This window comes from Podarcis raffonei, chromosome 16, assembly GCF_027172205.1.
Source record: "Podarcis raffonei isolate rPodRaf1 chromosome 16, rPodRaf1.pri, whole genome shotgun sequence".
NCBI lineage: Eukaryota > Metazoa > Chordata > Lepidosauria > Squamata > Lacertidae > Podarcis > Podarcis raffonei.
In genome coordinates this window covers 39930091-39943731 of record NC_070617.1, presented here as the reverse complement: position 1 = coordinate 39943731, position 13641 = coordinate 39930091, and the positions used below count along the sequence as shown (strand labels likewise).

The following is a 13641-nucleotide window of genomic DNA, read 5'->3' as shown; positions in this document are numbered from 1 at the left end:
AAGGATAAAGGCTCCCCCCCAAACATATCACACTTTGTTATGAATAAAATCTCTCCAGTTCAAAACGTTGCTGCTCAGTGGCTGATTCATTTAGCAGTTTATCTTGTCCCATTAGTCCATCCCATTAGATCCAATTCACCCTAATAAACAGAAGAACCTCTGCCCATAATGGCTGCATTGGAGGGTTACCAATTAGCGGAGTGCTCTGTACTCAGTGCCTCCTGCCTCTTGGAGTGAGAGCCAGGTATCAGACGATCTGCGAGTGAAGCTCACTCCCCCCCGGGCCCGGGGGAGGGGCTTTCAAGGACCATTACCCTCAAATTGTCCTTGTTTATGCTCCGCAAACTACCTCCACTAACATGGTGTCTGCCTCCAATATGGCAGAAAGCACCGGAAGTCTCCCTATGGGGGAATTTCTAATGTGTTCCTGACCATGGAATTTTGATACTCCCCACAAAAGCCAGACCCCCCATCACTCCCTCTACCTCTGTTCCTCAGTCAATCAGCAACAGGCAAACAAGAAAGTGAAGAATGCTCAGATATCTGAATCTGTGGTGTGCATAGCGAGGTTTGGGTATTGATTCCTCATGTTCAAATAAGTGAATAGCGAATAAACATAGTGAATGTTTGTAAAACAGGACTTGTGTGGTGTATTGTGTAAAACAAACCAGGCTCTCCTGATAAGACAGCATCTACAAGAAGCCCTTGCCAGCAGAAAACAGTAATATAAGAGGATATTTTGGGTATCCTGCCCCCAAACTGTATAGGACTTTGTGCACCAGAACAAGCATCTTGAATGTAGCCCAATAGGTACCGTATTTTTCACCCCATAGGACGCACCGGCCCATAGGACGCACTTAGTTTTTTGGGGGGGAAATAAAGGGGGGGAAATTATTTTCCCCCCCCAGGTGCTCTGCACTAATCCCGAAGCTTGGGGCGTGTGGAGTTCAGCGCGCCCCAAGCTTCTGGGTGCCGACAAGGTCTCCGCTAGCCGTGGGAGAGCCGCGCGGCTCTACCACGGCTAGCGGAGCGCTGCGCTAATCCCAAAGCTTGAGGCGTGCGGAGCTCAGCGCGCCCCAAGCTTCTGGCTGCCGGCAAGGTTTCCACTAGCCGTGGGAGAGCCGCGCGGCTCTCCCAAGGCTAGCGGAGCGCTGCGCTAATCCCGAAGCTTGGGGCGTGCGGAGCTCAGCACGCTCCAAGCTTCTGGGTGCAGGCAAGCTCTCCGCTAGCCCTGGGAGAGCTGGGTCTCCCACGGCTAGCGGATAGCTTCCTGAAGCCTGGAGAGCAAGAGGGGTCAGTGCGCACCGACCCCCCTCGCTCTCCAGGCTTCAGCGAAAGCCTGCATTCGCCCCATAGGACGCACACACATTTCCCCTTCATTTTTGGAGGGGAAAAAGTGCGTCCTATAGGGCGAAAAATACGGTAGGTTGATGAAGCATGTTGCTGACATCCCACTCTGCCTGCTGAAATCTGGGAGGAGGGAAAATGGAAGGATTCATAACTCAGGAAAGGGTTCATAGTTTTATGACAGAGGACACCCTCTGTATGCAGAAGGTCTCAGTTTCAATCCGTGGCAACTCCAACTTAAAAGGTTGTGGGAAGCAGGGCTAGAGAAAGCCTGAGATCTGCTTCTAGTCAGAGAGCAGGAACATAAGACTCAAGGCTCTTTATTGGCACTCAAGGGTCTGGCAGATAGTCTTGTTAGGAAAGAGAGTGGGTATAGGCTCGCCTTGAGCCCAGGATTGACCAGCCAGAATCAGGAGGCAAGTGGTATCGGTGCCCCCCCTCAAGTGCGGCAGAGGGGCTCTCACCATGCTCAGGGGCACTGTTGGCATTCCTGGGATTGGCCTGTCTCTGTTCTTGGCATAGGTTCCTTTGTCGTTGTTGCCCCGCCCCCAAAGTTTTTTCAAACTATAGTCCAGCCCCCGACAGTGTCTGGGGGACTGTTTAAAAGGTTCGAGGACCCTGATCTAGATCAGTTCTGAGCAGATCACTTGGCAGCAGCTCTCCAGAATTTCAGACGGAGCCTTCCAGTATAAGGCAGCTTCTTGTGCTCCTAATAAGTAATTGATTCAATAATAGATAAGGAGTATTGGCAGCACTTTGAAATATTGCCACAGGAAATAAATTAGAGTCTCTACATCCTGAAAATGCTTGGCGCTCTCTCGCTCTCCTTCCGATGCCTTCTCTGCCGCCCTGTTTACACTGCCTGATTCATCATCACACACACACTGCCTGAGTTTCCGACTTCTGTTTTTCTAGCCTACTTAAGTTTTGTGACAAAAACAGGGAAAATATCGCAGTGGGAAGGAAACTTCTCTGCTCCAGCTGCTCGAAGAAAAACAAGTGAAAGAAGAAACATGCCAGAAAACTACTTTGACACGTTCCAGTATCTTGCACATTATGCTAGAGATATAGTGAATAATCTAAAAGGGTTTTTCTCCAAGTTAGCCAAGAATTCACACAGGCCTGTAAATTGCCCCTCGCCAGGTCACCTATGGTTAGAATTACTAATAATAGTAGTAACAATAAATTTATTTATACCTTGCCTTTTTTCCTGACAGGAATTCAAGGCGGCTCATAGACAGGGTGTAGCTATCTCCTCCAGTACCTGGTGTGGCGGGGGCAGAGCGACCTGCCCACAAGGCCGCTGCGATCCTCATATGGGGGACATTGCCACCGGCACTACGATCCCCACACAGGGGCTGCCGCTGCCACAATCTTCACGTGGGGGATACTGCTGCCGCTGCAATCCTCACACAGCACCGGGGAGCATCCACCACCCACTGCCGGGGGGTGCAAGCGCTCACTGCCGGGGGGTGCAAGCGCTGACCACCGGGATTTGCGTGATCAGCGGGCAGATTTTCACGGGGACAATTGCGCCGATCGCGAAAATATGCCAGCTGGGGGTGCGAGCTCCACAACACCAATCCGCCCAGGGGGATTTTGTCACCCCCCTTAGGCATGACACCCAGGGTGCACCACCCCCGCCCCCCCTTGTGACACCCCTGCCCATAGATAAAATAAAAACAGCTAAAAACGAGGGAGGGGGGGTCTCAGAGCCCGGGCAGCAGGTTTGTATGAGGGAATGTGGTCTTTCAATAGCTTGGACCTAAGCTGTATAGGCTTTTATGGGTCATACCCAGCACTTTGGAAAGAGAAGAAAAATAAGAAAGACTTCCGATTTTTCATCTGTCAGCTACTTAAAATAAATTATTCAAAATATTCACACTAGAACAACACCCACGCGATCTACTTTCTGTTAGGCAAGGTTTTCCCAATCTTCCATCCCAAATAGATTAATTCATTTTCCTTTTTACACAAAAAGTCCAAAAGGGATTCTCTGATTATTATTTAATAAATATTAGCAATAGTTTTTCTCTATCAAACATATCAACTTTGTTTATTGATCAGCATGCTAACACACAGCACAGGAAATTGAAAGTAACCGCAAAAACAGGGCAAAGGGAGAATTCTTAACTCCAACCCATAACAATGGAAGACAACATTTAATTCTCTAATTACCAGTTACTACATCCTGGGAACTCTTTAATGCTCACCCCATGCTCACTTCCACAGCTGTGGAAGATGCTCCATCTTGCAGTCCAGTGCAAGATGTACAGAAGCAGAGGCTCATGGCTGAAGTCCTGACAAGGGTCAGACAGGGCCTGCACACGACCTCTCGCCCTGGGGAGCAGCAAAAACCAGTCCGTGAAAGGGGAGGGGGGACTGACACCCTCAGCCCAGAGACTCCAAGCTGCAGCAGCCACTTATTCAAAAGCCTTCGCTTACTTCTGTCTGCTGGCGAATAAGTCACATTGCACTTGGTGGGGCTCACTTCCAAGTTAAAGTGTTTAGGGCTGAGTTGTAAAGCTGTCCATTTCGGTTTCTTCCCAACCCCCCCCCCCACCTTAATTTCAGTCTACCACATTTCTGCTTCACTTTGCAGGGTTGCTGTTGCTTTTTAAGTCCCCACACAAAAAGACACCTGCCTTTCAGTGCACATTTCTCCTAGCATACATTTTCCTGCATGTAGTCTTGCAGAACACACATGGCATTGTTTTGTTTTTGTTTTTTGCAAGCAAATTTCCTTAATATGATACATTTCTGTGACACGTTTCCCTAATATGATGCTTGTTTTGGCTGGAAAACTGCATTGCAACATTTGGAGGAGCTGCATTTGGCACTTTGATTGTTTCGTGAAGTGCAAGTTAGGCAGGTTTGCAATAAAATGCGAGCCAAACTGAATTCCTCTGCCATCCCTGCGAAGGAAAGGCTGCATATTGGCACCCAGTTAGGCTACTTTAAAAACCAACTGCATGCAGGCTCCTAGGCAAAATCTCCTATGAGGAAGCTGGCTTATTAAAGAGGCAAGAAATAAAAAGCATTTTTCACACTATTAAAGAGAACATCAGCAGTAATAAAAACGAGCACTGTGCATTTCTTTTTGACTCTGTGCTGTTAAAATTATTTTGCTCACCTCCAGTTTCCCGCAGGGAGAGTTTTCCTTGAACAGCAAAAGGCCCAACATCCTTGCCTTGACTCCTGCATTCTCCCCTCTGCCATTAAGCCAGTCTTTACTAGTTATTTCCATGAAACGTGTTGCAAAACACACCTTCAGGTGGTGTATGTGAGCATATATATATTCAGCAGTGGTTACCAAGTGTTCCAAAATTCTTGGAGCTGAAAAGCTTTCCAATTTGCCCTTTACACACCCACAGCCTAGTCCCTGGAGGGTAGTTGGGTGTGTGTGTGTGTGTGTGTGTGTGTGTGAGAGAGAGAGAGAGAGAGAGAGAGAGAGAGAGAGAGACCCCATTTTCTTCCTTTTTAATAAAAGCAAGTTCACAAGAATAAATTGATGTTGTTTTTCCCCTTTGAAGAATTGCTGATTGCTCCCTAAGGTGAAGGAGATCTTTTTTCATGATTGACACAATTGGTATCTCTTTGCTTTCTCTGTTGTTGCTCCAGGAAGCCCTTTCTGGGAGGCTGCCACACGGCCTCCTCATGTTCCACTGTTCCAGAACCTTCCGTGTGGGGTCAAGTGCACATGCTGGAATATTCCACACAGGCCTGCTGTATCTGGTTCAACCAAGGTGTGATCACACAATTCTGTAACAACGTGGGTTCCTCTTGCTTCCCAGTTGCTGTTGCTTCCCAGGAGGAAAGGGGAGGTGATTGGGACGTTGATGTGGCACAAATGTGCCGGCCAGCGTGAAGCCTTATCTTTAACCCTGGAGGGTCCAGCGGTCCGCCTGACCCCGTGGGCAGAGGGGAGAAACTACTCCAGAGACGTCTTGGTCGGAGAAAAGAGATTTATTTGAAAAAAACAGCATGCTGGGGCAACCAGCAGAATAGCTTCTGTAAAACTGGCTGCGCCCAACTTCACATTTACAAACTTTCTTATACCTTGAAAATACCCTCCCTTCCCCAAGCTTCCCCAAAATCCTCTCCAATCAGCTAGCAAGTTTTAGCTTACTCCCTAATATGGCATATAGCTAGCTAAGCCCCCTCCCTCCCTTGTTTGTGTGCTCCTTGTCTCTTGCGTTTCTGCAGCAGGAAGCATAGCATGTGCAAAAAAAAAGAAACGACCGTCTGGCCAAATATAGCAAGCAACTTCTAGCTGAGAGAAAGCAAAGGAAATGGGGCCTCCCTGCTAGCCAGAAGAAAGAGGAAGCGGGCCCCTCTGCAAAGCCGCTGCTCTCCCTGCTAGCCAGCAGAAAGGGGAAGTGGGCCTCTTCCAAACTCTCTTCCAAACTCAGCAAAGCAAGCAACTTATCAGAGCGATTTATCAGAGCAATTTATCAGAGCAATTTTACTTAAATATAAAATAGAGGGAATACCTTCCCTCTCCCTTCACTCCCTCCTCTTCTTCTGAACAACCTAATACTTAGGTTCGTTCAGGCCGCTCGGGCTCATAGTATCCTTGGAGGAGAGCAGTAAGGGTCATGACTCGGGGCCCCATCATGCGAGACATCATCTTCTCCATCATATTTTGCATACATTGCATCAAGCAGGGCATACAGAAGCAGAAAAGCAGTAAGATTAAAACAGGTCCAGCAATTAAAACGATAGCATGACGAAACCAGCTGCTGTCAGGCAACCAGGAGTACAACCAACTCCATGGATCCACATCATCAGAGGGCTTTAAAGGATTTTGGGCTATCATTTGTTCCATGTGGTCTATGGTTGCAGAAATATTTGCTGACTGGTCTGAAATGTACATGCAGCAATGGGAATGAATTAAAGCACAAACTCCGCCCTTAGAGGCAAGGACTACATCCAAAGCGTAACGATTCTGAAGGACCACTTCCCTTATCTCTGACATTTCCTTATTAATTGCTTTTAAGGCCGAGATGGTGGAGTTAAACAAAGCCTCGGTCCAGTTTGCCAATCTATGCAGATCCCGGTAATTCATGGCTACACCCAAAGGGGGTAGAAGGGACCTAGAGATGGCTGTGCCGGTATACTGGTTAATAGGTGACTTCGCGTCCCTTTTGTTACGCAAACGGACTGTTGGGAGCTTATCCACCTTATACACTAGGGGTACGACTACTCCTAAAGTACAGGTTCCAGAAAAGGCAGAGGGGATTTCTTTGTAGGCCCTTGTGCCGCAGAGCAACCACAAATCAGACTGGAGCAGGCAGTTAGATCTGCTGCGCGCCGTCATCCAGGTAAACCAAGTATAAAAATCGACACACATAGCATCATAAGTGGAAGTACCTTTTTGGAAGCAGGAAGAGCCGTTAATATACTCATAAGTCCAATTGCAATATGGATAGTGACCTAAAAAATTGCTGCTGTTATGATTGAAACGGAGACATCGAGGTGCCTGTTCCATGAGTGACAGAAACACTGGGGGTGAATAGGTGCGACCGTCTGACATAAGGTTACTAATCCTAAATGACTCATTTATTGGAATACTATGCAGTAGTATGCCAGGCTTCTTAAATTGAGGAGGGATATGCATACAAACCCAACATTCAGAAAGATTAAGCATAGAAGAGAAACGATCTATATCTCTAATATAGGTATTATTACTCCAAATCTGATGATAGGGCTCTGACCGGCCGGTCTTCCGTATATGTGAGTCATCTCCCAGACCCAACCCAAGTAGGGCTAGTACCAGAAGGGTCAAGGGGATGGGGGCTGGTTGTTCCCTCCCACAAAATCGGTGACGCTCATGCCAACAAAAATACAGGAGCATCCAAATAAACAGGGCAGTAGATATTACTCCTATCCACCACCCCCAATCTGTCCATGGTTCCTCCCACCATAAGTCAGCCATGATAGGGATCGGGAGCGGGATTAGGTTGTCCAGGGACCTCGGGCCGATCCAAATGACGGGGAAGTGGATGCGCCCAGGCGTCAAACCCTATAGTGTGGACGTAGAAACCGGGAGTGCCAGATGGGTGATTATAGCTTCGGTGAGTTGGTGAAAGGCGCAAACCCCAGGAGGACGGGAGCCAAGGGGGATGGGCTACCACACATCCACACGAATAGACAGCTGCGTTTAGGCGGCAAATGCTAGGCGTAAGAATTCCCACCGGGGCACCCTCGCACCAAACAATACACACTAGAGTCCTCTCGGGGACCTCGGAATTGTCAGGCGGTCGGGTCTGACTAACTGGAACGTTGGGGGCGCTGCCGGCGGGCGTCCCTCCCATCCAATTCTTCAGCCGTGCGTAGAAGTGTCAGCGTCCGGAGTGACACCAGCAGGGCGGTCGTCTGGCGGTCTCCTGGAGATGGTCAGCTTCAGTGGATTCGTAGGATTTGGCGTAGCTGACCAGTCAGACACAACTCTCTTCACTCGGGTGTGGTGGACCCACGGGGTGATGCCAGTGACTTTTACAGCAGTGGGTGTGGACAGCAGGACAGTGTGAGGACCCTTCCAACACGGTTGTAGAGGTGTCTGGGCCCAGTCTTTGATCCACACTTCGTCACCCGGCTCGAACTGGTGCAAGGGTTCAGTCAGAACACACGGGGTGCGTTCGTGGGTCCACCTGTTAAGAGAAAGAAGAACTCGGGAGAGTGACTGCACATAGTTATCAAGCTGTACATCTCGAGTGACGTGAGGAGTCAGTAGCCTAACATAAGGGACTGGTCTCCCAAACATTATTTCAAAGGGTGATAAGTGGGTACGCTTTTGGGGTAGGCTTCTGACCCTTAATAAGGCAAGGGGTAACATAGATACCCAGTTAGAGCCTGTTTCCTGGGTTAGCTTGGACAACTGATTTTTCAAAGTCCTGTTCATTCTTTCTACCTTTCCTGAGCTCTGAGGCCTATAGGCGGTGTGCAATTTCCAATTGATTTGCAGAACTTTGGCCAGTTCCTGCAACACCGCATGAACAAACGCTGGGCCATTATCAGAGCCAATAGTTTTGGGCAGGCCATAACGGGGTATGATCTCCCTCAGGAGGCACCTCGAGACTTCAGAGGACCGTTCAGTTTTAGTAGGCCATGCCTCAACCCATCCAGTATAGGTGCACACCGCTACCAGCAAGTAGCGGTGCAGTCCACAACGAGGTAATTCAGTAAAGTCCACAACAAGATCTTCCATGGGTGCAGTTCCAATATGTTGGACTCCCGGGGGAGCCAAAGGTCCTGTTCTGGGGTTGTTCTTTTGGCATAACGGGCACTGCCTGGAGATCTGGGCTGCCAATTGGTAAAGATGGGCTATATAAAAGCACTGCCTCAGCTGTGTGGTTGTGGCATCTGGTCCCATGTGGGTGGATTCATGATATCTTTGGGTTATCTGTCGGGACAAGGACTCAGGGATCCATATTCTGTCATCATGAGTAAGGTACCATCCTTCTTTGGACATAGTCAGTTCCTGGGCATTCGCGGTGTCCCTTTCCTTCTTGGTGTATATTGGCTTATCAGCGGTATTCAAGATCTTTTCAGGGACCAGTGCTCCAATAACTGATGCGGGAGCTGGTTCCCGGGCTGCTTCCTTGGCCACTCTGTCTGCTAGTCGATTTCCTCTGGCCACTTCCCCTGGTCCAGTTTTGTGTCCATAACAATGGATAACTGCTACTGCCTCGGGTTCCCATACTGCATCCAGGAGGTCCAATAAGGCTTGTGGGTGGGCCATCTGATTTCCCCTGGAGGTAAGCAAACCTCTTTCCTTCCACAAGGCTCCATGGGCATGTAAAGTCAGAAATGCATATTTAGAGTCAGTATAAATGTTTATCTTCTGTCCCTTTGCCAGGTTCAGGGCTCTGGTGAGTGCAACTAGCTCTGCTAGCTGGGCCGATGTTCCAGGTGGGAGTGCCTTTGCCTCGATCACCTGGTCTTCCAGGGCTACCACTGCATAGCCTGCTTTTCGTTGTCCAGCCTCAACAAAGCTGCTTCCATCCACAAACCATGAAGGCCAGTGAGGGTTTGCTTCATCTTTGAGGTCAGGCCTGCTAGAATACACTTCGTTCATAACCTCAATGCAATCGTGCGGTGGCTCCTCACCTTCTCCTACCGGCAACAGGGTAGCTGGGTTGAGGGCGGTGGTGACCTGGAACTTCAAACGCGGATGCAGCAATAACATCTGACACTTTCTCATCTTCGCTTGGGAGAGGAAATAGGTACCCTTCATGTCAAGCAGAGCTGGGACTGCATGCGGGGTCACACAAACAGTGTCTTGGCCAAAGGTGAATTTGTCTGCTTTGTTCAATAAAGTGGCTACTGCCACAACTGCTCTCATGCAGGGCGGTAAACCTTGTTCAGTAGGCGTCAGGCGCTCAGATAGGTATGCCACGGGCTGCTGCCAGCTTCCCAATTTCTGGCATAACACTCCCTTTGCTGTTCCCTGGTCCTCATCCACAAACAGGGAGAAAGGCTTCTCAGGATTTGGAATGCCTAGCGCTGGTGCCTGCTGTAATGCCCTTTTTAGGTTCTTAAAGGCCTGCTGTTGTTCTTCTCCCCACACAAAGGGGTCTTTTTCAGTTCCTCTGGTCGATTCATGCAGAGGCTTGGCAATTGTGCTGTAATCTGGTATCCATATTCTGCAGAATCCTGCCGATCCCAGAAAGCCACGGAGTTCCCGGCGGTTCTTTGGCTCTGGAATCTGGATAATAGCTTGCTTCCTTTCTTCCCTCAGGGCTCGCCGCTGATGGGATATATCAAATCCAAGGTATTTCACAGTGGGCTGACATATTTGGGCCTTTTTCTTAGATACTCGGTATCCTGCTTCAGCCAGGTGATTTAACAAGTCTTTGGTGGCTTCCATACACGTGTTCTCGTCTGAACAGGCCAGGAGCAAATCATCTACGTATTGCATCAGAATTCTGTGTGGGCTGGTGGGGAAGCTGGATAGGTCCGAGGCCAATGCAACCCCAAAAAGGGTTGGTGAATTCTTGAAGCCTTGCGGGAGTCTTGTCCACGTATATTGCACCCTAGTGCCTGTTCCTGGATCTGTCCATTGAAAGGCAAACAGGGGCTGACTTTCTTCCGCTAGGCGGCAGCAGAAGAATGCATCCTTCAAGTCCAATACGGTGAAATAACATGCGGTGGGAGGTATTAAACTCAACAGCGTGTAAGGATTGGGCACATTGGGGTGGAGGGTTTCCACGGCTTGGTTAACCAATCGAAGGTCTTGGACCGGACGATATCCGCCATCTTCCTTCTTTACTGGCAAGAGTGGGGTATTCCATTGAGATTGACACTGCCTCAGGATGCCATGGCGAAGTAACCGTTCTAAATGTACCCATACCCCTTCCGCAGCTCGCCGAGGGATAGGGTATTGGTTCACAGCCACCGGGTTGGCAAATGGCTTGGGCTTGACTATTATAGGTGGGATGTTCCTCGCCATTCCTGGAGGATTGCCTTCAGCCCATACCGCAGGGTTCACTTGTTCCAGAATACTGGCGGGGATGGGTCCCTCCTCTTCTTTTACCACCATCAAGCGCCAGTGTTCTCTCAAGGGTACCTCTAGGGAAAACTCTCCTGCTGGCCCTGTGGTCATTGTTACTTCGCCTGTCGGTTGGAAGGAGATCTGGGCTTGCAATTTTGAAAGCAGGTCTCGGCCCAATAATGGGATGGGGCACTCTGGTATGTACAAAAACTTGTGTTGGACCACTTGGCCACCCAGGCGACAGACAACAGATTGTAGGAATGGGGCCCTTTGTGATTTGCCTGTAGCTCCTATTATGTTAACCGTTTGCTTGGTGGGCTTGGACACTGGTACAGGCAAAACAGAGTGGGCAGCTCCTGTATCAACCATGAAGGGGATGGTTCGGTTCCCTGTTTGTAGTTTGACCATGGGCTCACGGGAACCTAAATCAGCTGGGCCCGGTCTGTCCTAATATTCTTCCTCTTCCCTCAGGCTCATTGCGCCAGATTGTCCTTGGGCTGGGGGGTACCAGGGGGGTCCTTGTCCACGTCCTCTACCCCTGCTGTTATTTGCCGATGTCCAAGGCCTCAGTTCCTGTCCGGGTCCCACGGGAATGGAGCCTGGGACTCGTCCTCCTCGTACTCCTCGTCCTCTTCCCCCTGAGTGAGCCTGTGGGCATTCTCTTTTCCAGTGCCCTTCCTGCCGGCAGATGGCGCACTGGTTCCTCCCCAGGCGGCCTGGCCCTCCTCCCCGGGCACTTCCTCTTTCTTGGGGAATGGGTGTGGTGCTCTGCAGCGCCATCAGCTTTTTAGCCTGATACTTCTCCTTTTTCTTTTGGGCCTCCTCTTCCCTTAGGTTGTAAGTGGTCTGAGCTATTTCCAACATCCACTCAAGGGGGTGTCCCATGAACCCCTCGTGTTTCTGGATTTTTCGGCGGACATCGGCCGCCGCCTGAGCTACAAAGGCAGCTTTTATGATAGGGGCGTTGGCAGCCTCATCTGGGTCCACAGGAGTATACTGGCGGTAAGCTTCCTTCAGGCGTTCTAAATATGCTCCTGGGGCCTCTTCATTCCCCTGCACTACCTCTCTGACCTTCACAAAGTTAGTGGGTTTCCTGGCTGCCCTTCTCATACCATTTAACACGTACTGGCGATAGGTAGTGAGGGTGTTTTGGCCATCATTTGTTTGATAATCCCAATTTGGTGTATTTTCGGGGTAAATATTTGGAATGTTGGCTTCCGCCACTTGTTCTGCTCTCATATGAGCCCGTGCCTCGGCGTGTATTCGCCTGGTCTCTTCTGTAGTTAATAGTGCATCCATCAGATACTGCACATCATCAAAAGTGGGATTGTAGGTTTTGAAAATCCCTTCAAACAATTTTATAATCTTTGCTGGGTTTTCCTCAAAGGAGGGATTCTGGTTCCTCCAATTACAAACATCTGCACTTGAAAAGGGTATATGCTGGACCGTGTAGGTCCGTGCTGCTGCTGCCCCTCCTGGTCCCGGGGGCCCTGGGGGGTCATATACTCGGCGCAGAGGGGCTATTTTCGCTGCTGACTCCTCTTCCTCTTTCCTTGCTTCGTGCCTTTTGGCTCCCTCCCATGCCTTCATTAAATGTTTCTGTTTCTTCTTTGTCTGTCTTGGCCTACATGTGGCTGCATCCAATAGGTGTAGTGCCACATCTACCTCGTTCTTCCATGGTCCAATCTCCCTTCTCACCCTCTCGTCATCTTTCTCTGCCCATTTCTCTCCTTGCTTTACTTGTTTTTCCAGCTTCTCTCTGAACTTCTCCACATCTTCTTCCTCATCATCTGCACTTTCATGTTTCTCGGGCTCCCCCCCCCCTGCTTCTTCCTCAGGCTGCGGGGCCGGTCCAGGGAGACCTGAGACCAGATCGGCTGGCACTGGGGGTGCGGTTGGTGGGACATACGGGGGAGGGGGTCTTAAAGCTTCCTCTCCCTCTCCTTCAGGGTCCTGCAAGACTGGGGGCTTTGGCTTTGTCACGGCACACACCCTGGCTCCTTGTCCAAAGGCTGCACGACAATCTGTCAACCAGGGGGGGTTCTCTTCCACATTCTTTTTCCAAGTGGAGATATAAGGGATTTGGTCTGGATGGACATTGACTATGTTCCGCCACAAGGGGTTTATCAATTGCAAGTCAAAGGTCCCCTCTGAGGGCCAATTTGTTCCTTGGGTGGGCCAATCCACTTCACAGAGTGTTCTAAGGCGCTCCCTTTTCAGTTTAAAGCCCCAATCGTCATTCTTCGTGGCTGCTTTCCAATTATTCAAAAAACACTGCAAAGGGGTACATTTGCTGCCTCCAGATCCCATTTTCCAGATACTCCGCTCCTGACCGGGCTTAAAATCCTCTCACACTCCACACACTACAGATTGTGACTTGGACGAGCTCGCGCTGCCAAGGAATGCACAATCCTGCAATCGCTCGGCCAAGGGGACGCTAAGCCCCGGCCCACACTTGACAATTCAACCACTGGAGTATCTGGCACACAGCACACAAAACACAAATCCCTTCCCCTTCTCCTTCCCCTTCCCCTGTTTGTCCTCCTTCTGGCGGCAGCCTGCTGCTCACAGCCAGACCCTTCCCTGGCGGCACTTTACTGCTCACAGCCAGGTGAAGCTGATTAGGCTTCGTCCCTTGCCCTTCCCTTAGGGCTTACCTGCTCCGCTGCAGACCTCCCCTTCGGCCGTTCTCTTTTCTCCCTCGACCGGGTGTCTTCGGCGCAGGCACGATGTGGCGATCTCCCCCCACAAACTGGCAGGGTGGCGCCTGGAAACCGCGAACACCACTCCTGGTTGCT

General features: G+C 50.0%; 1 protein-coding gene across 1 annotated transcript; it reads right to left on the bottom strand.

Moving 5' to 3' along the window:
* Positions 1–7672: 7672 nt before the first annotated feature.
* On the bottom strand, positions 7673–13153 carry LOC128404317 (uncharacterized). The gene is made up of 3 exons (XM_053369803.1): positions 11465–13153; positions 9237–11290; positions 7673–8000 (listed from the first exon to the last, which is right to left on the bottom strand). Exons 1-3 carry the CDS (start codon positions 13151–13153, stop codon positions 7673–7675), a joined length of 4071 nt encoding a protein of 1356 aa, XP_053225778.1.
* Positions 13154–13641: the final 488 nt, after the last annotated feature.